The sequence below is a fragment of the Mytilus edulis genome, chromosome 14 (genome assembly GCF_963676685.1).
Source record: "Mytilus edulis chromosome 14, xbMytEdul2.2, whole genome shotgun sequence".
In the NCBI taxonomy this organism is placed as follows: Eukaryota; Metazoa; Mollusca; class Bivalvia; order Mytilida; family Mytilidae; genus Mytilus; species Mytilus edulis.
Window position 1 is genome coordinate 18,752,409 of NC_092357.1, and position 26,928 is coordinate 18,779,336.

A 26,928-nucleotide genomic window follows, 5' to 3' on the forward strand; every position below is an offset into this window, starting at 1 on the left:
AATGTATCTCCCTCATGCAAAGCTCTGATTCCTTTCACGGATTTGGCTATACTTTTTGGAACTTTTAGATTATAGCTCTTCATCTTTTATATAAGCTTTGGATTTTACATGTTTTGGCCACGAGCATCACTGAAGAGACATGTATTGTCGAAATGCGCATCTGGTGCAGAAAAATTGGTACCGTTAATGTTATTGAGAGGGAGACTAGCCAACTGTAGTTATATAACTCCAGGATAATGGAAAGAAGAGCATCGGACGTTTCTAGAAATGCGAGCGAAAGACCGATAGACTGGAACAAAAATGAATGAGACAAATAGTTAACAAAAAACATAGCAGCCGGATTGATAAATCATCAATTACTTCAGAACATTCTTGAAAGATCGTCGTTTTTATTGACGAGAGAAAAGAAAATGAATATTGTAAGAAATTTGTAACCTAGCGTAAACTAATTGAAACTATGTATAAGAAGAATGCCAAATCGATAGTAGCTTTATATTGTGTTGTAATCCAGTCAATAGTACGATACTGAATTATACTGTGTATTATTGATGTCTCCGTTGTAACATAGTGATCATTAGGTGATGATAGAGAATTCATGGATTGACTTTGGGTGATCAATATATGACTAAAGGACAGAGTCTAGGGGCCTTGGCGAACGTTACTCTTATTTGTCAAGAATTTACAATACATATCTAAAATTAAATATGATTAAAGAGTGCCTGGTTAGGGTTAAAAAAAAAATGAGAAAATTGAAAAAAAATGAAGAATAATGATGTGCTGAATAATAAAGGCAACAGTATTATACCGCTGTTCGAAAGTCATAAATCGATTGAGAGAAAACAAATCGGGTTACAAACTAAAACTGAGGTAAAACATCGAATATATATTATAGAGAAGAATGGCATAACAAAAAGTTAGACACCTTCCCATCTCCAGACCCTAAACAAATTGTCGTCGAATACGACGCTATTATGCTGATCTCTATTAAAATGCTGTCGATTCATTTAATTTTGATTGTGCCAGCATAATCAGACATAGTAATAATTGTTTGTTTGAGGATATAATGTATTTAATTGATTGACTTATTCGGAATGTAATTTTAAAGGGAATTTTTATTTTGTTAAATCTTTACAATTGTCTTCCTACGAAATGTAAGAAAAAATAAAAACATTTGAGTAACAACAATCGAAATCCAATGTTACTTAAACGGATATACTTGCTTCTCGCGCCATGCAATTTCAAAGTGTTTCCACTAGTAAATGTATTTCTACTTGTTATGGTCATTTGAAACTGAACAGCTATTTAAAGACTTTGCAATGAATTACTAAATAAGTTTCCGTCTTTTAGTAATTTTTCAGACTTATTGACTACGGTAATTGCATTACTGGACTTGTAATTGACTTGAAATCAAGTAAGATCTGTTCAGGCAGCATAGGCAATGTGATTGGGGTCAATTAAATTTGTTCAGTCTTTGTTCAGACGGTTTAGTAGTTCTTGTCTTTTTTTTCATCAACATCATACAAAATTGGTTGAACGGCTAACGAACAGTTCTGAATTGACTGCAAACGAAATCTCTCAACAATACTGACGTAACTTGCTCCAAGCGAAAGGTATCAGCAGTACTAGTGTTGATTAGACTGCCAGCGAATGGTTTCAATAGTATGAAACTAACTGCAATCGAAGTGTCTCAATTATACTGAACTTACCGCAGTGGTTAAGCCTGACAGACTGAACAATCCTGAAACACTTATTTGTTTAATATTTAAGAGGAATTTAAGATCAAAATGAGATTCAAAAACTTAAATTCATTATACTGCGATTTAATTTATTTTCGTAGGTACCAATTTTCATGGATTAAGGAAAACATACATGTTCGTGGATATTTGATTTCGTGGTTTTCCGAATTCTGCATACAAGCCTTATGGGAAATTTGTCATTCATTGAATATCGAATTTCGTAGTTAACCGGTACCCACGAAATCCAAGAAAATTGGTATCCAACGAATAATGATGAATCCACAGTGCTAGTGTTTGTTCACATAGTTGTTACACCATGTGAATATGATGATGTTAATTCGTTGTAGAACGTATGTACCATTAGAAGGGCACAATAATGAGGATGTGTTACAGTACATTGGATGGGCCCCAAAAGGACCAGCTGTGGTAAGTTATGATTGCTCAATGTACACGGAGACCAAAAACGTCAAAAAAATTTGAGTAAAGCTATCCCATTGCTTTATTGTCATCAAACCTCTTTAATTGACGAATATAAGTCGCAATGTTAACATTAAAATGTTTGACAGTGGACATTGATCCAACTATGTAGGATTGTACTTGAAATTTATTGCATTGAATCCCCAGTGAGCCCATCGTGGATAACACGTTTTGGGTTTGCTTTAGTACCGAACAATGGTGCCTACTACTTTTTTTTTTTTGGTGGTAATACATTTTACAAAACACGTAGAAATGAATCAATTTGATGACATTTTGAGAAAAAAAAAGGATTAATTTAAAACATTAAAAGTGAATATCGTATGCAGTCAAATCTAATATGAGGAAGACATTACCAGTAAAAGGGGACGAAGTCTGTATGCATTATTATTTTTAATTCAGATACGTTTTAACTTCAAAATCTGTAAAAAAAAAAAGAAGCAAAAAGCGAAAACATCCCGCATCCAGTAAGGGGCTTCAACTGGCCTATAAACAAATCTATATACTAATTCAGCGAAAATGGACGTCACACTTAACTCCGAAATATATCAATGAACTTTAATAAAAATAAAAAATTAACAAATCTGTAAAAGGCCAGAGGTTCCTCTATACCTCTATCTTACATTTTCTTTGGTCAGGTTTCTCTAGTCAAGAGACTAAACTTGCAGGTTTGTCTTTATTTCTTTACTCGTAATTTCTTGAAAATGACAGGATCGAAGTATTATTTGGTAACTCGTACATTATTTAATCACAATCGTAGATGACAAGGGAGTTGGTCTCCCAAAAGACGGTCTCAACGGCTATTCAAACATTGGAAAATGGAGCTTTTATACAAACTTACAGTTTTAAGTTTTAGTACAAAAAGTCATGTTCATTTAAGAATTAAGTGAACATTCAGTGGGATTTGTTCGCTGTAATAAGGACCTATTGGTGGCCATCGGCTATTATCTGCCATTTTGTAGGGTTGTTGTCCCTTTAACATATTCCCATTTCCATTCTCAATTTAATTTAATTCTGCATACTAATATGTTTAGATCATGTGCAGACTATTTTTGTTTCAGGTTTTTGTGCAACATAATAATATATACCATAAAAATATCATTACGAAAGAAACCAAACAGGTGACATCTGATGGAATTACGGAGGAAATATTTAATGGAATTCCTGATTGGGTATACGAAGGTAGATATTAATAACATATACACGAATCATCTTAAAATGAAGAGAAACAAGTTACAAATAACTTATACAACAAATTCCAATATGTGTCGATCAGATGGTGAAGTTATCTTGTACAAAAAATAGGATTAGTAATGAAATCTAAAAGATGTTTTATAAATGTTTTTTATTAATTTTCATGTTTGGTATTTTCGAATTAACATGATAATACAGTATTATGTGTTAAGAATGGAATTAATTAGAAATTTATAAGATTCTGCCCTAATTGTTTTATCTTGCATGGAGAGGTTCAAACATTATAGACATCATGATTTATAAAATCAACTTGATGAGGGCAATTAAAGAGTTTTACCTGAAGATTATATATATTTTGTCAGTATTAAGCAAGTTTTTGTTTAATTTCAAAAAATCTCCATTTCGATCTGTCTTATTCTTGTCTTATCATATCATCTCAGTTACTGTAAACTCGTTAGATATACCAGGTTTATTGTTTTGTACATCATGTGCGTTGTTGTAGCACTCGAGACTTAATAATAACGCTTGAGTCAAAACAACTTTGACGGTAAAAACCTAGAAAAAAGATGTAGGGCATTGAAAACCGAATATTTTAAAGTCGTGTCCATTTTTTATTTTTTGGAATAGTAGTAAATTTAACACAGAATGACTTTTCAAAGATATCTCAAGTCAGCAAGTATAGTCAGCACATGAGTGCTGGCTTCTGTATTAGTGATAACATTGGGAACTTATCAAAGATATCTCAAGCCAGCAGAAGAGGGCTGACTTCAGGGTTAGTGAAAAGTAAAACTACCGAATTCCATGGAAAATTCTGAGCGGAAAGTCTCGATGCAAATTTCAAAACCAAAACCTCGAACAAAATCGGTTACAAAACGCTTAACGGCGAGATTAGTCGATGTTATATATAACATGCTCTTAGTTGTCTCAGTTCTAATCATGCGACATCTCATTATTTTCTAACATATTTTTGTAGAAGAGATACTTATGTCTGACAGTGCAATTGGTCGATGTTATTTACATGCTCCAGATTGTCATGCGACATCACATTATTTTAAACCATATTTTTGTAGAAGAGATACTGATGTCTGACAGTGCAATATGGTGGTCCCAGGAAGCAACATATATTTTATATGCCCAGTTTAATGATACTGGGGTGAAAAAATACATGTATCCTTATTATGGGGATCCAGCCAATGAATACGGTGAAATGAAAAGAATAGCTTATCCAAAGGTACTGTATTTGTTGTAGATAAAACATACTACCAGTCATCTTATTTCCGGTCATCATTACGACATATGCACCATAATCTGTGTTCCTGGTTGTCAGAATTGCTTTTTTGACCATATACAGTAGATATAAATAAGTCTCGATTTCATTTTTAATACAATGTGTTTTGTTATCTTGCACATCATCTTTTTTTATTGGTGGTACCATTTACATCATCTGTACTACCGATAGAATATACGTCTCTTTTGACTTGTTTTGAAATAAAATAAAATTGAATTAGAAAGTAAAATATTGCGATTTTTTATTTTTATAGATTAAAGAATTGCTTTCGTTTTCAATGGTGGATGATGTTAATTTTAAGATTACAAAGCTATTATGCTATTAAACTGTTTTTAATATATTATGATTTAGGTTACAAATTATGTGTATGTTGTAATATTTATAAAACACTAAATATTTTATTTTTTTTCATTTGTAAATAGGAATTTTCGTTCATTAACAACTGTTCAAATGTTGCATTAGGGGTGTGGGATATTAAGGATATAATTTGTATTACCCTTGATTCAGTATGTATGTTTTGTTTCAGCCTGGTGCGACAAATCCAACATTCAAACTAAAAGTTCATAACTTAGTGACAGGTAAAACCTTTGACGTACCAGCGCCAAAAGAGTTTTTAAATGTGTAAGTAAACTTTTTACTCATATGATATAATTTAATCATCTCGATAATAAACTACATGACAAAGCAATTGCAATGATCTTGAAGAATATATGTATGCAAAACCTAAATATGACTATTGTTGGATAACTATTGAAGTATTAAAGTATTAACTGAATTTGAAACGGTCAAACATCATTTGTATTTTATTTTATTCTCTTTTTAATTGTAGAGACCATTATTTCACCACCGTATCCTGGCGAGATGATACATACTTTTTAGTGACATGGGTAAACAGAGCACAAAATAGAACGTTATTTACAGTGTGCACAGCCGTTAATGGACAGTGTAGTTTGGTAAGTATATGTCTACAGAAAAGTCACTGGAACTACTTGTGTAGCTGAAAAATTAAGATTGAGTTGATTTAAAGACAGTACAAAAGCTACAAAAAGTAACATATGTATTTGTATTGAAAATTGAAAAGACAGTATATTTTGTGATAACTTGAACGATTTTTTACTACTGAACAGCGGAATGCTACTATTGTTTTCATTTAGTTTAGCTCTATAAGTATTATCTGTGTATAAGATAATTAAGGTTGGTAGAGGATATTAATGTATTTAATTTTTTGTTTTAGAACTTTGAAGAAGAGGTACAGGGAGGATGGATAGAAATGGTAAGCAATATTCATTAATGATTTTCCCCCAAAATATTTTAGTCAAAACATTCTTCATTAGTGATCTACCTTATATAATGTATAAAATTCGCACACGACTTCTGCAAAACTCATTCACATTATGTTTTTTTTTTTTTAAATTGGTTTCTATAAAATCTTGGTTTGAGGATTAGACTAATGCGAGTAATTTCTAGTTTGTATAATACATTTAGCAAAACATATGCAAAATACAGTAAACAAAATAGTACATATGTATTTCGCTTAATACTTTTTAATTCTTATATGTTTATGTTTTAGGATACGCCACCATTATTTACAGCCAATGGGAAAGACTATTTAACTTTAATGCCAAATAAAGATGGGAAAGCCGGGTACTTTAAACATGTCGCCATGGTGGAGTTACCCGTGAGTAATATCGGCAAGGTTTGTTGTGTAGTCACATTTTTAACAATTCCTTCGTTTAACGTCTATTTTAAGTTTGTCTAACCATCTTTTTGCCATGTGGTTTAACCCCCCTTTTTATTTGTCATTTGCTAATCCAAATCGATTAATTACACCGAAAGTGTTCCCCTCTCCAATGAAAATTCATTCTTTTAACGTTGAGTTGTTTTCATTTGATAATTTCTAAATCAATATATTCAACTGAAAGTTAACCCCTATATAACGATGATTCCTTCATTTGTCAACTCCTTAAAGTTGTAAAAGCACCTTTTTATTTAACCGTTTGCCAATCCAAATCAATTAACTTATAATATTTTTGTTATTTTATATTGAAAATATTTGTTTGGGTGATGCATATACAGGCACTGAAATATCATATGACAGTGATACAAGAAATCAATGAATAAATTTGTATTTTCATGGCAAACATGATAAGTGAACAGGCTTCCCTTTATGAATGCACCACGATGACAGACTAGTGCCTGTCCTGGTGCGGTTTTAAGGAGGCTCGAGGGTATAAAAATTTTAGAAAAAATTAAACATTTGTTTTTCATTGCAAATTTTATTTATTACCTTTTGTAGTTGTTACTTTATCATTTGGTACAAAAAACATTCAAAACAATTAAGTTGTGATGGCCCCAGATGACTTTTATAATGTAAACATCATTGAAAAAGTTCCAAATTATCTCCCTTTGGTGGAAAAATTCCTTTTTTTGGGCTTTAAAATTGAAATATCTCTTTTATCTCATCGATGACCTATATTTTTCAATATAATTTCGATATATACTGTACTTAAACTGAATTATTGTAAAATTTAAGCGATTTCTGTAATAAAGTTCTTTTTTTATTTCGATATTACCTTTATTTCTCCTATAAGGTCAACAGAAAAAAAACACTTTTACAAATGTGTATGCTTCTTTCGAAGGCAGATTGTGAGCGCAAATGAACGGTTTCTATTAACTATAAGATAAAGTTCATTTATAGAAAAATATAGAGAAATCCTATATAAATGATTTAGACCCGCGAACCCCCTTAAGAAGGGAGGTTTGAGTTAAAAGTTCTATGCAGACTATTGTCCAAACATCCTGCGCAAGAATGCTCCAGGAATCCCTCCAAAAGCAACACCATTAACGTCATTGTCGACAAAACTATGTTATTTTCTGCGATGTTATTATGATGCCATTTGAATCAAACAAAACTTGGTAAACGCATTTCCTTATCTAAAAAAGATGGATTTAACATGATTCCATAATGAACGAACAGGACATACAACTATGACTATCTACAATGTTACAACTTTGTAAATATGTGGGGTAAAACAAAATATTACGAAAGATAGGCGTACGAGTATACAAAGGTTTAATAGTTCTGAAAAAATGAGAGTAAAAATACTTGAAATAAACTGAACACTGAATTGATACATCAGTTATTCATATGAATACTAAACAATTACTAGTATTAAGTTAGGCTTCTGTGGTTCTTAACGCTGTGTTTCTAATAATCTCTTTTACATGGATTGGCAAATGTCTTCTTTATCAACATCCTAATATTTATTCACACCCATTCACATCAATTTACCTAATCCATAATTCTTCACATTACATAATTCATCACCTGTTCGAGTTATCCCTATCTATTTTCCTTATTTTAATTCATTGTCATTTTTCATATTTCTAATGAAAGTCCCTTATAACTTTATGTTATATTGATAAACAGATAATGTCAAAATCTTCTAATGTATAACTTAAACTACATGGCGTCTTTTTTAGTCGTTTCTGTTTTGATTAATCCGACCTAACCTCTTCTTATATCACATTGATATGCAAGCATGAGCACACATATTAATTAATTTACTACTAATAAACTTTTATAAATCAAATTATTATGTATTCCATTATGGAGGCTTACAACTGATTGATCGTTACTGTATCTAAAAAAGCAAACCAGTAGTATTTTACCCTTCCGCAACTGTCCATGTTTTTTTAATTTATTATTGATTGAATTTTGTTTCGAAATGTGTTACTGCATCATCTTTGCGACAAATAATACATACAGAAAAATGTTTATTCTCCTAATAAACCTGATCTAACTCATTTGGATTTCATCTTAATTGGATTATTTTATTTCTTTATCTCACTCTTGTTAATCTTTTATCTCCGAAAACTGAAATTTGCAAAAACATACTAATTATATTACATATCATATAGCTTATAGAGGAATGCACCTGTCTTTTGTTTTTAGTTTTATTTAGTTTTGCTAACTCATTTAGCTTGTAAATGCTAAATAGAAAAGACGCAAATTACATAACAAATATATGACATTTTTATATTTGATGAGGTTGAGATGATTTTTTTTTTAAATTTAAGTACATATAAAATGTAAATATATATATGATTATCATGTTCATTAATCACTAACACTCGTGAAGTATGAAATAAGATATCTTGCTGTTGCAAACTACCGTTGTCGTCGTTATTTTTGTAATAAGTTGCAATGCAACATAATTCAAAAAGCTTAGCAAAGATTGATTTGAATCTTCGAAATAATATGGTTGTTCCTTTTTCAACCTTGAATCTTTCGAGCCCAACACTGAACGCTACATTTGGACCACCTGGCAAGAACAAATTCAAAGTTATGATACTTTTATCGTTGAATATAAACTCATCATAGATACCAGAATTGAAATTTGTATTTGCACCAGACGCTCGTTTCGTCTACAAAAGATCTATTGATGCTTAAAAAAAAAGGTTAAAAATGCCAAATAAAGTACGAATTTGAAGAGAATTCAGGACCAAAAATCATAAAAGCTTTGCCAAATGCAACTAAGGTAATCTGTTCCATTGGTAGAAAAGCCTTAGTATTTCAAAAATTTAAAGCCTTGTTAACAGTTTATTTTTATGCCCACCTACGATAGTAGAGGGGCATTATGTTTTCTGGTCTGTGCCTCCGTTCGTTCGTCTGTCTGTCTGTGCGTCCGTCTGTGCGTCCGTTCGCATCAGGTTAAAGTTTTTGGTCGAGGTAGTTTTTGATGAAGCTGAAGTCCAATCAACTTGAAACTTGATACACATGTTCCCCATGATATGATCTTTCTAATTTTAATGCCAAATTATAGTTTTGACCCCAATTTCATGGTTCACTGAACATAGAAAATGATAGTGCAAAGTTCAGGTTAAAGTTTTTGGTCAAGGTAGTTTTTTATGAAGTTAAAGTTACATCAACTTGAAACTTAGTACACATATTCCCTATGATATGATCTTTTTAATTTTAATTCCAAATTAAAGTTTTGACCCCAATTTCATGGTCCACTGAACATAGAAAATGATAGTGCGAGTGGGGCATCCGTGTACTATGGACACATTCTTGTTATAAATTATGACCATATCAATGATAATTCATGTCAACACATAAGTGCTGATTACTGGGCTAAAAAATGGAATGACATCTTAATATATGACTTCATCATGTTCATATAATCAAACAACCTTGTTTGTATTCGACCAATTTGATTAAATCTTTTTTTTTATAAATAAGGATGTTATTATAATTATTGAAAAAAACAATTGCAAAACATCAGAATAAATGTAGTATTTACGATCCTCTGATTGGTTCTAAATATACATGAAATTTTACTTTTATTTCTACTCATTAATCACTGGTCAACTAGCTAGAAGTCTGTAAAACTTACGGTTTAGCTTTCGATTTTTGTGAGATATTTGTCAAACGTATACATATAATCACACAGCCCAGACAATCAATGGTGTTGCAAAATAATACATTATATGCTTATAGATGACTACTCCAACAACTGTTTTCGTCCTATCAAATTTAATTTTTGAAATTAGAACTTTCAAAAAGAAATTTCATAAAACCATTTTTAACATCCATCCCATTTTCATCCTCTTTTCCCTATTATCATATCATATGTGGATGCTACTTGGCATGTTATTAGCTAACATTTAATATTGAGGATTTTCTATAGCAGTTGTCTCGAAATATTGGGATCAGGAGATTTCTTACCCATGGACAATACGAAGTGACAGATATAGTTGGTATTAATGATGAGTTAAGGGAGGTGTATTTTATAGCAACTCCCGGAGACGCAAGAAAAAGACATTTGTATAGGTATGTCAAATTATAAGTGGTTAAATTCAAATTATCGCTTGTATAGGTTGTTAATTTTAACTTATAATATGTCAAGGTATGAAGAATAACTTGCATATCTTTTATATCCTGTCATCAATTAGTTCAGGTATGAAATAGTTCATAAACTCCATAAACACAAGCTCTATTGAGCTAAAATAAATATATGCACACATACAAAAGTCATGAAAACAACACATGTCCATAGTGCATAGTAAGATACCATAGATGGCATATAATATTCAAACAATACAACAAATATGTTCAATAACATTTGATGAATTGAAATGATGTTGTCATCCAGAAAATATCATGTGTGCAAAGGGAGATAAGCATAATTGTAAAATTATTTATATCTTTGCAGTATCTCTACAGACAGTCCATCTTCATCATTCACACCTACCGTAAAGTGTCTGTCATGTGACATTGATGAGAAATGTCAATATGTCACAGCCTCTTTTAGTCATACTGGGAAATATTATATTCTTGGATGCCTAGGTCCAGACATTCCTTACTTCATACTTAAATCAACCATGTCTGATATATGTAAGTATTTCATAGAATCAATTCATTTTGTGTTTTCTTCGTTATTTATGAAATAAAGTGAACAATAGTAGAAAGTAAAATCACATCAATACCGAATTCAAAACGGAAAATCCCTAATCGAAGGCAAAACAACCAAAAGCTCAAACTCATAAAACAAATGGTTAACAACTGTGAGATTTTTGTGTTATTAAAATTTACTGTTACAAAATGATAGAAATTATTATAAATTAAGGAATGTATCTCCCTCATGCAAAGCTCTGATTCCTTTAACGGATTTGGCTATACCTTTTGGACCTTTTGGATTATAGCTCTTCATCTTTTATATAAGCTTTGGATTTCAAATATTTTGGCCACGAGCATCACTGAAGAGACATGTATTGTCGAAATGCGCATCTGGTGCAAGAAAATTGGTACCGTTAATTTTATTAACATAAATGCATAAAAACTGCAGGTATTTTGACGTTAATAAAAATTAAATATTTTAAATGAATTTTAAAACATCTTTTGTTTTAAAGCTATGTAATTTCATGTTCCCTTAGCTGTAATTATACTGAATGCTATATTTCTTTTAACATGTCATAAAATTGAATTGAAATGGCTGACAGCTGATACATTTATAATTCTCTTTACAGCAATCATGTTAGAAGACAATCAAGTTTTACGAAAGAAATACGATAAAGTGGCCTTCCCAAAAATAAAGTTTATAGACATTGAAACAGAGGATGGTGAAAGTAAGTTATTTGTTTCAATTTAGATATACATTTGCACTCCAACATACAACTTTGATTTAAAATACTGGCTTCTGTGTCCTTACAGACTTATGTATATGGTACTTAGCTGATTATGATGGATTTGTTTGAAAAAAATTATGAGCAAACTAAGCATGTTTCTATAAATTATATTTTTGGTGGCAGGTTTATACAAATAAAATGTAAAATATATGTTTCAATAAAAAAAAATTTAGTCGAAATGAGACCAGAGTAGATTACTAATGTTTAAATCTCACGAATCAATTTTGAACTAAAAAAACACTGTTGAAGCAATTGAAGAAATCGGATGCGTGAACAATGTCATCATATATTTTTATTTATGAATAACCCGCCATGGGAATCATAACTCAAGTTTAATTTCTTAATAGTCTAAGGCCACGAAAATGTGTCTCACCTGAGTTCAGACGCAACTGCATCACTTAGGTCATCTTATTGGATATGGTAACAGTGTTTGATTAATTTCAGTCGTTCACCTTGATGCCCTGCTGGAGAGTTCTCTGTGATATGAATGTGTTAGAAAAGTGGTTGTTTGAAGTGGTTGTACATTGATGTACGCTTTTTAAACTTTTTATCTCAAAAAGTTGGTACACATATTATGACAGATCTTTAGTAATCTGACTTTACAAAAATGTGACTTAATTATTTTATCTAACGAGAGATGAACCTTTTTGTTGAAAAGGTTTCGTAATAATTTGCTTTGTATTTCAGAAATTCATGCCAAGATGCTAATACCGCCTGTATGGAATAAAGATGAAATTATCACATACCCATTGTTAATGTCTGTGTACGTATTTTCATGCCCTATTTATGGGGATAATGTTTTTGTGCGTCCGTTTGTCCGTCCGTTCGTCCGTCTGTCCCGCTTCAGGATAAAATTTTGTTCATGGTAGTTTTTGGTGAAGTTAAAGTCCAATCAACTTGAAACTTCGTTCACATTTTTAACGCCAACTTAGTTTTCTTTTTTAAAGAATATTGGATGTTTTCTTTTCTTTCAACTCTTAACTACTCGTATGCCAATCGTACAATAACATATACCTCATCCAAGCTTATAAATACTAAAACGCATAAAAATGGTATTTTGAAGTAACACATTTCAAGGAAAATAATATATGATAAAGGATATGTTGGAATGTCAATGCAAAACAATGAAACACAAAATTGAAAACAATATATTGAGGTCAAAGAGAGGCGAATAAAAATAAATCGACAACGCCATGACAAAAAAAAGATTAAAAAGATCAAAATTCAAACAAAAGCCCACCAAACACAACATAGGAAACTTAGCTATACGAACTTCACAAAAAAATGAGGGTGATGGCAGGTACTCCGGAAGGGTTAAAACCGAAATGTATACAGACGTATATGAAATGAAATAAGAATAAAGAGTAAACTTATAACGTGAATAACTGTACTAACCGAATCTCATAAACAGAGTAGAATGCTACAATTGTAGTAATACTCATGGCCTTATATTTAAAAGAAAACAAAAAAAATATTGGATGTTTTCTTTTCTTTCACATTTTGACAACTCGTATGTCAATAATGTGAAAATCAACTACAATAACATAGAAATCGTTCAAGATAATAAATTCTGGAACTCATAAGTCATTATTTATATGGATTTGCTTGTAGGTATGGAGGTCCAGGTTCGCAGTTAGTTACCGAAAAATTTGAAATAAAATGGGCATCATATTTAGCTAGTACCAAAAATATCATAGTGGCTTACGTAGACGCTAGAGGAACGGGTGCAAGAGGAGATCGATTTTTACACAGAATGTATAAAAACCTCGGTTCCATAGAAGTCCAAGATACAATAACTGCTGCTCAGTAAGTATATTCATATAATTATTATAGACAAGATAAATTGTAATATGGTCAACGGCAATTGTACATGTGTTGTATCAGCCATCCGTGATGATATCGATATCAGTCACTTACTAAGGCTTTATCAAACCCCTAATCTGTATGAAGTCACGTCATCGATATCAGTCACTTACTAAGGCTTCATCAAATCCTAATCTATAATGTCTTGTCCTTTTAAAAACATTTACTTGAGGTATATAATAAAGTGTATATGATATGACTTTTTCATTATCACACATCGTATCAACCCTTAAACAACATAATGCCTCGATCGAAGCTCGGGTGTCACTGTAAAAGAATGAAGTTTTCAAGTGCCATCAGAACAGTTGTGAACAGGGAATGAAAAACAAGTTGCATTGGGATCTACTAAACTTTTTATTAGAGCATTGGCAATCAACGATATAAGCGCTTACAATTGTATTTCAATTTCAGTATAAATAATTCAGTCAATATTAAAAGAGGGACGAAAGATACCAAAGGGACAGTCAAACTCATAAATCTAAAACAAACTGACAACGCCATGGCTAAAAATGAAAAAGACAAACAGAAAAACAATAGTAAACATGACACAACATGGAAAACTAAAGAATAAACAACATGAACCCCACCAAAAACTAGGGTGATCGCAGGTGCTCCGGAAGGGTAAGCAGATCCTGCTCCACATGTGGCACCCGTCGTTAAAGTTCATTTTGTGTGCCTGTTATTGTATTTACATCGATCATTTGTACCATCATGGTCATTGTATGTATTGATAATACCCTCAATACAAAATGTAAAAAAAATGCTGTTAAATTTAATGTATGCCTTATTGTGCCAATGTGTTACCTTTGTTTGTTTTATAATGCATATGATTAGGTTAATAACACAATGTTGACTGCTGTACCCTATTTTTGTCATTTGTACCTATCGTGTCTGTTTGTTTTGTTCACACATCGTTGTCAATATAATGGAATTTGATGTGAATGTCATCAAATGAGAGGTTTAGCTAAATATAAAGCCAGGTTCATCCACCATTTTCTAAAAAAAAAAATGCCTGTACCAAGTCAGGAATATGACAGTTGTTATCCATCATTCATTTAATGTGTTTTGGCTTTTCATTTTGCCATTTGATTATTTTCGAATTTTTCCTCGAAGTTTTATTTTTTTTTATTTTACCTTTGTATTTTTTCAGATATTTTGATAGTTTATCATATGTGGAATCAAGTAAATTGTCAATTTGGGGATGGGTAAGTATTATGATAACAGTAGGGTAACATTGGTTTTGATCATTGTTGAAAATCGTATGATGACCTATACTTGATAATTTCTCTGTCATTTGGTCTAGTGTGGAGAGTCTCATTAGAAATCATACCACACCTTCTTATTTTTATGATTGTTGTTTATAGATTTTATAGAATTCTTTAATCTATATATACTACAGATCGAAGATCTAACAACAAGTTGAAGCATGTTCCTTAAATACGCAAAGTTCTTGGATAACTGCTCTCCAAAACTGCCAACAATACAGAAATTTTTCACAAAAGATTATACTGCTAAAAATTAATATATAACACCTCGCTTCATTCATTGGGAGAACTTCATATTTGGAATGTATGCGCTATATTATTAAAATGTTCCTGTTTAAGTTTGCGTTTTCAACACTGTAAAGCACATACAAAATTTATCATTTTTTGGTAATTTTAAAGAAATATATTTAATCTAAAAAACACATTAACAATTTTAAAACCTTAATTGGGAAAAGTCTAATTTCTTTCGGATGTACCTTTTTAAAAGATGCTCATACAGAGAAAGTCTTCAAACCTGTATAGCATATGTCTTAAACAAGGTTGTATTTCGCTTATAGTCAAACAGTGTTATTCAAATCATCAAGTTATTATTTTTCATATTTTTCATGTAGTCATATGGTGGTTATTTAACTGCAAATGTCCTGGGAAGACAGCCAAAAGAATTGTTCGAGTGTGGTATATCTGTGGCACCAGTAACAGATTGGTTATATTATGGTAAGTTAAAATTATTAATATCAAAGGTACCAGGCTTATCATTTTTAAAATACGCCAGACGCTCGTTTCGTCTACATAAGACTCATCAGTGACTCTTAGATCAAAATAGTTCGAAAAGTAAGTAAGTAAGTAAGTGAAACTTATTTTTATTCGGGATATTGACAACCATACTACAACATAAGCTCTAATGAGCTTTTACCGAATATAGAAAGCCAAACAAGTATAAAGTTGAAGAGCATTGAAGACCAAAATTCCAAATACGGCTAAGGTAATCTATGCCTGGGATATTACTTACAAATACCACATTCCTACACAAGGAAAGAAAAACATCACTATTACTCCTGACTTTGAACAGGCCTTTCCAAACAAAAATATTTCGAACTAAGGAGAGAAAGGTGAATGGTGAATTATTTTGAAATTGAATAGATTAACGAGTGTTTGAAAGTGGGTTTTTTTTCAGTTGCATATTGTGATTGGAATCCAAAGTAAATTAAATTAGCTAAGATGTGAAGAAAGATGTATCAAATACAACGATTTTGTGATTGACATATTCATTTGTTTAGATTGAACCACATTCATACTTGAACATGTTGATAATGTATCATAATTAGACGAATACGGTAATTTAAGAATGCACGAAAACGGTAATAGCACAAACGTTTTGACTTTGTGATAGTTTTGTGGTGTTATTATTTTACAAAAGACAAAGCAATAGATACAATACAAATGGTTGATAGTTGGTGAATTTCACAAACTTCTACTTTAATGTTAAAACATTGCAGACATGTTTTAGGCAATTAAAACAGTTCAGCATACATTTTGAGTATTTACAAAATCATTTAGGCACTGATAAACAGAAGAATATAAACGGAAGTTAGAAATCATTTCGGACTTTATTGCAAAAACATGACGTTTTGACTTACCAGAACATCCGCAACATCAATCGTAACAGCAAAAACATAATTAAAGTACATGGAGTAAGGTCCACATAGTGTTTAATATGCACCAATGAGAACAGTTGTGCCATAAGGCCATAAGATTTAGGATTGAGGACGTAACATTAACTAAGAAGATAAATAACTTGCACGTATTTTGCTTTAATCATATTGTCTCTTGTATTTTGATAGATTCAGTGTATACAGAGAGATATATGAACACACCAAGAGAAAATCCTAATGGATACAGTGTAAGTCGATTTTCAACAACTTAAATTAACCATTTGATTGGATAGTCATAACTAGTCAAGTACCATGATTGGTTAGCATCCTAGATACTAGTCATAACAGTTAATTAAAGAACAGGGCTGCAGAATTAATACTATCCAACCTTGATTGGTTAAATGAAACTTCCTGGAGACGGTAATTAAGTATGTAAGCAATTGCAAAAAGCAAGTTCTCCTGCATTGATACTTTATTTAATTCAAATAAGCACCAAATCCTAGAGAATTGTAAAATAGTTAACTAAAGATGAGTTTAATAACAATCATATCAAAATGGGATATCATATTCGAACTCGAACTTTATTCTTGGAATGAACTTCATGTGGAACTCTTGAGATCACAAGTTTGGCACCTTTGATTAACGTTGCAGAATGCCTCAACCTTATTTGTGCCAATTTTTGTTTATTCTTCATAAAACTGTTAGTCGTTAATTAATAATATGGCGTTTCATAAGGATACAAACATGATAACTGTCTGTCTTGCTGAAATGTTGAAATGTGATATACAGGTTAAACAGATTAAGAATATATTCTAACATGTAATGATTTACAAATACTCGTGTTTTGACTTGAATTCTTCACATCAGGTAGAAATCAATATAAAATATAAGGTCATTGAAAGAAAAATATGAACTTTTTTGTATGAAGCTGAGAAACTTGGGAAGGGCGAAGTTCTACCGAGCCCATACAGTTTTGCGCTGAGTACAAAACAGTTTATATTTTTATGACATTGACCTAATATTGTTTTTATACTGCAACTTACACAAATACATTGATAGCTTTTTAAAAAGTAACACAATTGTCAAACTCATTTCATCCCTGAATGAACCCCTGATTGTCGAGAAAGTGTTCCATGATGAAATTGACATTATACAAAATATAGCTATGTTACTATATTGACGAAATAAAACACAACTAGTTGCAGTATAAAACAGAATATAGCTGCAACATGAACAGACTTATGTTCATATTACAAAATGTTAAGAAACATTGAACAGATTTTCCATTGTTCTACAATGAAAGAATAGTATATTTGTAATCCTTAGTATTTCCTCTGAAACAATCTGAAACAAGAACGAATTTAGACATACATGGATTCATTTATTTTCGTGGGTATCAATTTTCGTGGATTGCTGAAAACTTTCAACTTCGTGGATATTTGATTTCGTGGTTTTGCCAATCTCTGTATACAGAGCCTAATGAAAATATGTACTTCGTTGAACATTTAAATTCTTGGTTCACCTGTATCCACGAAACCCACGAAAATTGGTATCCAACGAATAATAATGAATCCACAGTAATGACTTTTGAAAATGTGCATTGTGATCATTATTTTGTAAAATAAAACAAAATTCAAACACTGATATACCTTTTTAAATAAATGAAATTTGTCCATGTAAACAAATGTAAGTGTTGTTTAAAGTAATATTAAGTATGTATGGCAATTGATATATGTGTCGTGTTATTTGCAGACAAGCTCAGTACTACAGTATGCCAGGAATTTTAAGGATGTTATGTTCATGTTGGTCCATGGAACTGGAGATGGTATGTTTTATCTATTATGACGTCTTAACTTGTTTTTGAATGCCAACAATCAATATAAAGATTGTTTTAAACCTACCTTTACCCAGCTCTTAGATCAATAACTTTGAACACAATTAATATCTTTAGAATTAATTTATGCAATAAAAAGACGGAACAGGCAGCTGGGAGTCGAGGAAAGCTATAGACAATACCGGTACCGTGATTATCAGTAAAAATATAATGTGCAGTATAAAATACGAAAACTTCAGATAGAAAAAGGGAATTTCTTAATCTCAGTTCAAACACTAGTTCTCAATGTAAATTTCTAGATGTAAGCCAATTTATGAAATAGGTATAAAGACAACTATAGTATATGATTTAAATGTCGATGATCGGTACTAACATTGATATATTTGATAAACAAACAGTGTCTGTATTTCGTAGATATATACATATACATGTTAATTTACAAACTGATCGCAGATTTCCAATAAACATGATTAATGTCAACCTATGCAAACTGTTAATATTAATTGTTTGCAGCTGTCATAAGTCAGGAGTTCAGTAGTTGTCGTTTGGTGATGTGGTTCATAAGTGTTTCTCGTTTCTCGTTTTTTATATTTAGGTTAGACCGATGGTTTTCCCTTTTGAATGGTTTTACACTAGTAATTTTATGTGACCCTTTATAGCTTGCTGTTTGGTGTAAGCCAAGGCTCCGTCTTGAAGACGACACTCTGGCCTATAATGATTTACTTTTATAAACTGTGACTTGAATGGAGAGTTGTCATTTGCGCTCATACCTCATCTTATTATAACTGTTTATAGTATCACTATTATCTTCCTAAATTAATTTTTAATCAATAGTTATAGCGTCATAATTTTCGTTGCAGATAATGTGCACTTCCAGAATTCTGCTCAGTTAATGAAAGCTTTACAAGAGGAAGATGTTTACTTTACACAACAGGTATGTTATCTAGTAACCAATGTCAGACATGTTAGTTTAAACATATTTATTTATAGTGGATTGGGAAACAAGTTTTTCAACTTCTATTAATCCCTTTGCACTTTGCAGGTGCGACTGCTGCCTCATAGCGGCATTAGACTGCTCCTTTTCGAAATCTACATGGGTGTCTTTAATGTGCAAGGGATATTGCTCTCGCTTTACACGGGTCAGCCATTTATCGTGCCCTTCTGACGGACTATCATTGTTTTCTCAAGACCATACTCGCAAAAAGTGCAAAAGAACCGAAAATTCAGTACCTGAAATGTTCTCCCCGGAACGGGTAATGAACCAGAAACCTTTATGGTAGTAGTCCGGTGCGCTAGCCACTTCACCAAGACTCTCTGGTCAATCTGTAAATGTGACACATTAATTTTGATGGAAAATTTGGAAAATTATTAAAACATCAGAGGCATTAATAAATTATAAATCGGAGAGAGAAAAAAAACCTTCAACACAATAATATACTTATCAATAACACAAGTCATTATGCTCACAAAAACATCTAAGCAATAGTCATGTACACTCAGCCAAAAGCAGTTGTTTATTGTTTCTGCCTATTGAGTATATTTTGGTTCACTTTAGATGTATCTAGATTACTATTGAAATCATTTCTTTGGCTGAGCATTGCCTTTCGCAACCAGCCTGCAATTTGGAGTTTTCCCTATAAGCAATCGTCTTTATCATGCACTTTTAATACGAATATATATGGATAAATAAGTGACCTTACACATAATTGTTCTTAAATATTTGTTCGATATTTCAGTTTTATACAGATCAACAACATGGCTTAAATGGTGGACATACGAAGGAACATTTATATAAATCAATGGGTGATTTTCTAGACGAATGTTATCATGGTACATCAGCGAAATATGAAGAAAGAAAGGAATCATTAGAACAAGAGAAACAAGAGCCAATGGAAGGAGAGAGATAATGACACAAATTCTGTGATATTTGAAAACATTAAGTTCAGTATGAGTTTCCAATAATGTCCGACCTAACCCGGTTACTAAACCATTATGGACGAAAATTAATCAAAATAAATCCCTGGTGTAATCGTTGGTTCCTTAAATAACAATTCCACATATATAGTTATGGAGGTGAAGTTTTGACTTTAAAAGATTGCGATATCATTGGCATTTAATAACTTATAAGTGTGCGAAACATCACAATTTGTAATTGAAATGCATGTGATAAGGACATTTTTACCCGAATCCCAAGGTCGGCGTTCAGCAATGTGAAACAATATCAACAGTTCTGTGATTATTAGACAAACATATGAAGAAATAATCCAATAAAAGTGTTAATATAATTGCACAATAGTTCTAGAAATGAAAATTTAGTCATTTACTTAATAGTGTGTAATGTAATATACTGAAGTCAGATATCAATTGTTAACTGATTACATTTAGATGTGGATAAAGTCATGTTTTTTTTTCTTCATAAGTATTCTTATAATAAATCCCCAAATGAAATATTCGTTGTTTGAATAATAGATAGGTATCTGTATGCTTATCAGCATACGGTACAATTAAAAATTTAAAAACTTTTCAACCTAATATATTAACAATTTATCGTGTTTTTTTATTTAAAATTTAACTTAAATGTACACATTGTACACATTCTTTTTAACCACTTATAAAAACCTTGCCGATTAATCCAAATATATATGGTTGAGGTTTATTTAAAACAATTGTATAATACTGTAAATGAAAATTGAAAGTGTAACTATTACCTTTGCTCAATATTCATGTTGAGTGTTGGATTTTCATAAATATGAATGGTTAATATAAATGGATAATAGAAAAAAAGTCTTATCTGGATGAATGGTAAATACATTTACATTTTAAATTTTATAATTAGAAAATTTGTAGTTTATCATTATACGACCATATTGCATATGTATGTGTGTAATTTTTCATGTTGATATCCTATCGTTGTAAATCCTGCCTTCATTCAATTAAAAGTCAATGCTTACCCTAGATGTGACATTGTCTGCAATTGTATGAAACATTCGGATATATTAAAACCAGATAAATAAAACATGTTATGTATTTGTGATGAAGTGTACAAATTCATTATTTTTCAACAGACCTGAACATTGGTAGACTGCTATTGTCAAAAATCATTTGTTAATATTCTTTCAATCTTTTAGAAACTAAAGCCCATTTCTAAGCTTTATCAAGATCCCATGAGACTTAAACATTGTTAAACAACTGTCGCCTTAATTCGCTTGTAAATAGTATTTTACCCTTACGTCACCAATACACACTTTAATAAGAATATGCCAAAATTTGCAAATATCATAAACATGCAGTCATGTTGCAATATTTTGTGATTTCAACCATTACATTCATTATTTTCACAGCCTTTTACGTTACTTTATTTTGTCTTTTTAAAAGTAGAAATACTAAGAAGATAAATATATAAAATGAAGTTAATCGAAATTTGGCATCGCCTTGTCAGTTTGTTTTCAATTTATGAGTTTAATACCCATTTGGTATAGTTGGTCTCCCTTCTACCACTTTTTTGTTTATGTTTTAAGAGTTTCAAAGTATACCTGTTCGAAACTACACGTAAATCTCATTAAACAAAAATATTATCTGCTTGTTTTTTTATGCATTTTATTAATTTCATTTTTTTCATATATGGCATCGTTGATGTCTTGCTACAAATTAACATTTAAATCATTGTTAAGTTTTGCACTACTTAACCGCCAATCAAATCCCTCATACTAATAAATGGAACATCGTTTTGTAAATAGATATTCTTCATTACTTTATAATATTTATGGTCAGATGTTTTTCTTTGTATACCATTTATCATTATACAACCTTAACATCAAATACATGTCTTTCTCTAAAAAGTGATATGCAGAACCAACCTAAATTCGGATTATCTCTAGGATCAAGAGTACATATCAGTGATTTGTTATACATCCGGAAATATTTCAAAGTTTAAGGGGGTAGACCTTGGTTCAGGGAGATAACTCTGTAAATCAGTTATGCGTTTGTAAAAGTCGAGTTCATCAATGTATTTTAAGCATTTACCTGAAACAGATTGAAAATAATCTATGTAACCTAGAAGCTTAGAATATATTTTTGAAAATGGTTGACACAAACGTACTGATGATTTTAAGAGTTATTTCCCTTAACCTAGGTCTACCTCCTTAAATAAATCTTTTACTTAGGAAAAAAATAAATTAAAACTAGCATGTTGCTTCACCTATATCAATTTATGTAAAAGGTCTAATACGTTAGTTATATATAAATTTATAAGTTTTCCGGGTATACTTTAAATACAGATTTGTTTCTATCAAGTAAAAATGCAGATGATTACATCTAACATTCGAATGTTGTACCTTCATGATTGTTTGGGAAGTATCAACTTTTAAAATTATTGATAACATGACAGCATTGCAATCTAACATCTAACAAATGTATGTATTACTGATTCATGTACTGCAATAACACAAAATGAAGCTCAATTCAATAGAAATGAAAATATCGTTTAACTAAGTGTATATACATTGATTTCCTTGTGATTGTGTGTGTTCATATGTTATTGTGACAGTGTTTGTCATATTCTGTTAGAATGGCCATGTCAGTATCAATTGTTATTGGAATTTTTGTTATAATGTTTTCAATGTGATTCTATGGCGTATAAAGAAGTATCTCCCCTTTGATCGAAGAAAATGTGATCGTCCAATTTATATTGTGTTTTCATCAATGACTTCCCCCTCTCAAAAATCTTGAATCCGCGTAATATAAAACTCATGTCACAAAACTCTAAATAATGTATGTTATATTTCATAGTTTCGGTTAAATCTTAAACAATTATTTCATACTGTTTGATATTGATAACCAATTACAAGATTGAAGAATTAATTTTTCACTAATTTGTGATTATTATTTTGACCTGCCAAAAAGTTTGCTTGACAGTGTTAAGTTAGTCTATAGTAAAACCGTTTTTTTTTTATTTGCTATTGAATATTTTAAATTTGAGTAAACTTATGACATAAACAATTAAGTAGTCTTTCCAAATCATAATTCATCAAGAAAATGTATCACAATATCCCTTGTTTTTGCAACTTAATTATCGCCTGAAATATCCTTTACATTATAAACTTTGTTTTTTAATGATTGGAATGTAACAATAATCAACTATATTAGTCCGAAATACAGACAATACTTCTGAGGTAGACATAAATGGTAGAATCATATAAGTGTCATGATTGTATATTATCAACTAAATTTAAGTTAGATTACATAATCAGATGTAAAGCTATGTAATAGTATAATCTCTAAATAACGACTTCATATTAAACAACGATACTAAACAGACCAGCTAAAATCTTAATTTATTGAAGGGAATTACAACCTTGTTTATAGATAATAGATGGTTTTGCACATGAGAGGATGTTTCTTATCTATGATTGCATCAAAAGTGCGACAGCCCTTAGATAAGATGTATCCAACAAACATCATCGAGTTTTAAACACCATTGGTAATCTTTTTATCGATATTTTGCCTATAACGTCGCCGATGATTACATTGACAACGTCAAATGTGTCCATAATTCCTAACAATAATTTTCTATCTTAAGCGAGAAGTATGATATGAAAAATTATTACAAAAATACCCGAAGAAAAGTACACAAATAGCAATAGATATATGTTATACAACCACAGCATATCATGTAGCAACACCAGGATATTAATTCAACCTACACTTCTTGTTTTGTTATTACTATTTATTAATGTTGTATATCAGAAGTGTAAAGATTAATCAACTGTGACTATTGATATACATTTAATTGTACTGGTGTATCTGAAAAGTATACCTCATTTGTTACATTGTCAAAACAATTATTCATATATATGTTTTGTTTTTCATCAGTTTTTAATATTATAAATAAATCAACGAAAATGTTGAAATAAACTTTAAAAAAAGTAAAACAGTTGATGATTGTTTTCTGTCATTACCCAAATCTGATTGATGAGTTGATAGTTGCTTTGCTCCTTGTTGGTCGCCCTTTTGTGACTTTGAGTTGAAGAACAGCTATTGTTCCTTGGACGACTTTTATGTCATTTTGTTGTGCATGAACATATTGTGTGTCATGGATGGATTCCCCATATCCTTTAAGGGGTTTTATCAGATGATCAAGTTGAGAAATATTTGATTTATTCTATGTGTATTTTGTTATTCCATTATGTGGTGGAACTTACTTTCTTGTTGTTTACTGTACAAAGAATCATTTTTATTTTTACAGTTGGATTGTTTTCTAATGCACTTTAGGTTAACATGTGAAGCACGTCAAAACTGTCTAAATCATTTCAAGAAATAGAAAATAAACTAACAACGACAAAAAAACATCATAGAAATATAAAGACTAAGCATCACGAACCCAACCAAAAAATGTCATATTCCTTACTTGGTACCGGGATTGCTTTATGTACAGCACAGTTATGTACACATAATGTTTTGTTGTGAACAAGCACATAAACATTCTATGTCAGTGCTATTTCACTGGGAGGTCATCTGGGTAGACTTACCTATTCTCTAATGGCAAGCTTTTTGAACTGAACAAAGAAATAACACGACGGGTGTCGTATACGGTGCAGGAAATGCTTACCCTTCCGGAGCATCTGATTTCACTCCTGGTTTTTATTGGAGTTAAAAAAAAGTAAAACCCATCGAATATATAAACAGGTGTCCACCTTAAGTGATTGGTACGGTTAATATCTAAAAAGAAATATGGTAACATTTGATTTGACGATCTCAAAAGAAGTGATCAATTACAGTTATGTTCTTGTTCGTCAACTCAAACGAACATAAAATATTTATAAATAAAAAACACTATTTGGGATATCAGCTCGCCTGGACAGTACAGTTAAGCATGTTTATTCATTTCATTTACAATATATGAATATTTGTCTGCACGCCCATAGCCGCGGCTTCAACATATCATTTTCCAATTATGCACAAGCTACAAAAGAAATACTTTTGTTAACAATCTTTTCAAGCATGTATAATCTTAAAAATATCCACATCAATCATAAGCATGAATACATCAATCTACAAAATTGACAAAATAACAAGTGGGTGGTTGGGTAGTGTCCGAAATGCAAGCGTCGAATGACACATAATTACACACAGATTTACCGTTACAATTCTTCCCGCTTATATTAGCTCGTGAAATACTCATAACTCTAGAGTATACCTTAAACCGGTATATTTAGTTATGTGACAAATGTCACAACAAATACACGTGTTCTTTATAACATTGATTAAAACATTTATGTTCTTGTTCGTCAACTCAAACGAACATAAAATATTTATAAATAAAAAACCAAACACTATTTGGGATACTGTTAAGCATCGAAAGAAAACAAAGAAAGGGAACAGATATTAGTTATATTACAGCAATACATATATCTATTAAATAGTCTTATATACCCAATTTTTTAGATACTGACAATCTATTGTCTATTCTTTCTTTTATATAACCATCTTTAGCATTTTCGCTTTTCCATCGCCCATGCTTTTTAAATAGACGACCTTCGACTCCTGCTGCTGCTGCAGCGGTTGCTCCACCTGAACGTTAACTGTGAAACCAAACTGTTTTTTTTTTATCTAAACCGATGGTTTCTTTTGCATTCAACAATACTTCTCTAGCTCTAGTGTATAAAAGTGGTGAATTTTTCCTTAACTTATAAGTATCACTTTTACTACAATAACTTAAAGCCCTGAATACAAATTCGTTAGAATTTTTTGATATTTTAGCTTACTTCATATAATGTTCTAACATAGCCACTGGACAAGTATTAATTCCAGTTTTGGAAATAAATACATCACGACTTTCCCTGTAAACATCAGTTTTGCTCTGTTCTAAAAATAGCTTAACATGAGTAGGAAAAAAGGGTTACATTAGATCTTTTCAAATTAGCTAATTCAGAAAATCGTAAAAATCCTGCATAACTCAATAAGCACATGAATGCAATGCGTACATCTTTAAGATTATTACAACTTTTACCATATAAATAAACAATTTTTGATTAAATGTTAGCTGTAATGGGTTCCTGTCTGTTAATTTTGTGTCTAATTTTTCTGTATGACTCTTCACGAACAGAAGTAATCAAGTCGGATTTGCAAGGGTTCGGAACCGGCCAGCTTGTGTGCCCAGGAAATCGCATATACAGCCTCATCTATTTTACTTGTAGAGTTGAATGTGTCTGATACATGAACTAAGTATAATGCAATATGTACAGTAGAAGCTAGTAATGAAGAAATGCAATGTAATTTTGACCACTTACACCATGAGTTGAACCAATATGTGTACTTCTTTCTAGTGCTGTCCGCCCTCGACGATAGAGCATAATCTGGAGGTTTTTGTACCAGGTGATCAGGCGTACTATGATGAATATCGCTGGACAATGATTGCAATATCTCAATGTTA

General features: G+C 31.2%; 1 protein-coding gene across 25 annotated transcripts in view; it reads left to right on the forward strand.

Annotated features, from left to right (window-relative positions):
- Positions 1-21,513, forward strand: part of LOC139503116 (prolyl endopeptidase FAP-like) — a 123,551-nt gene extending 102,038 nt beyond the window's left edge. For 16 of the 25 annotated variants that reach the window (XM_071292831.1, XM_071292833.1, XM_071292828.1 and 13 more), the window contains 18 exons: positions 2,084-2,162; positions 3,272-3,392; positions 4,475-4,635; positions 5,219-5,313; positions 5,522-5,645; positions 5,927-5,965; positions 6,263-6,388; positions 10,386-10,528; positions 10,911-11,092; positions 11,725-11,823; positions 12,571-12,646; positions 13,495-13,689; positions 14,897-14,951; positions 15,623-15,725; positions 16,853-16,911; positions 18,416-18,488; positions 19,358-19,431; positions 20,234-21,513. In XM_071292831.1, the coding sequence (XP_071148932.1) occupies positions 2,084-2,162; positions 3,272-3,392; positions 4,475-4,635; positions 5,219-5,313; positions 5,522-5,645; positions 5,927-5,965; positions 6,263-6,388; positions 10,386-10,528; positions 10,911-11,092; positions 11,725-11,823; positions 12,571-12,646; positions 13,495-13,689; positions 14,897-14,951; positions 15,623-15,725; positions 16,853-16,911; positions 18,416-18,488; positions 19,358-19,431; positions 20,234-20,404 (1,975 nt within the window). In that variant the 3' untranslated portion in view covers positions 20,405-21,513. The remainder of the gene's footprint in view (positions 1-2,083; positions 2,163-3,271; positions 3,393-4,474; positions 4,636-5,218; positions 5,314-5,521; positions 5,646-5,926; positions 5,966-6,262; positions 6,389-10,385; positions 10,529-10,910; positions 11,093-11,724; positions 11,824-12,570; positions 12,647-13,494; positions 13,690-14,896; positions 14,952-15,622; positions 15,726-16,852; positions 16,912-18,415; positions 18,489-19,357; positions 19,432-20,233) is intronic. The other 9 variants (XM_071292832.1, XM_071292839.1, XM_071292845.1 and 6 more) reach the window with 3 other exon arrangements.
- Positions 21,514-26,928: the final 5,415 nt, after the last annotated feature.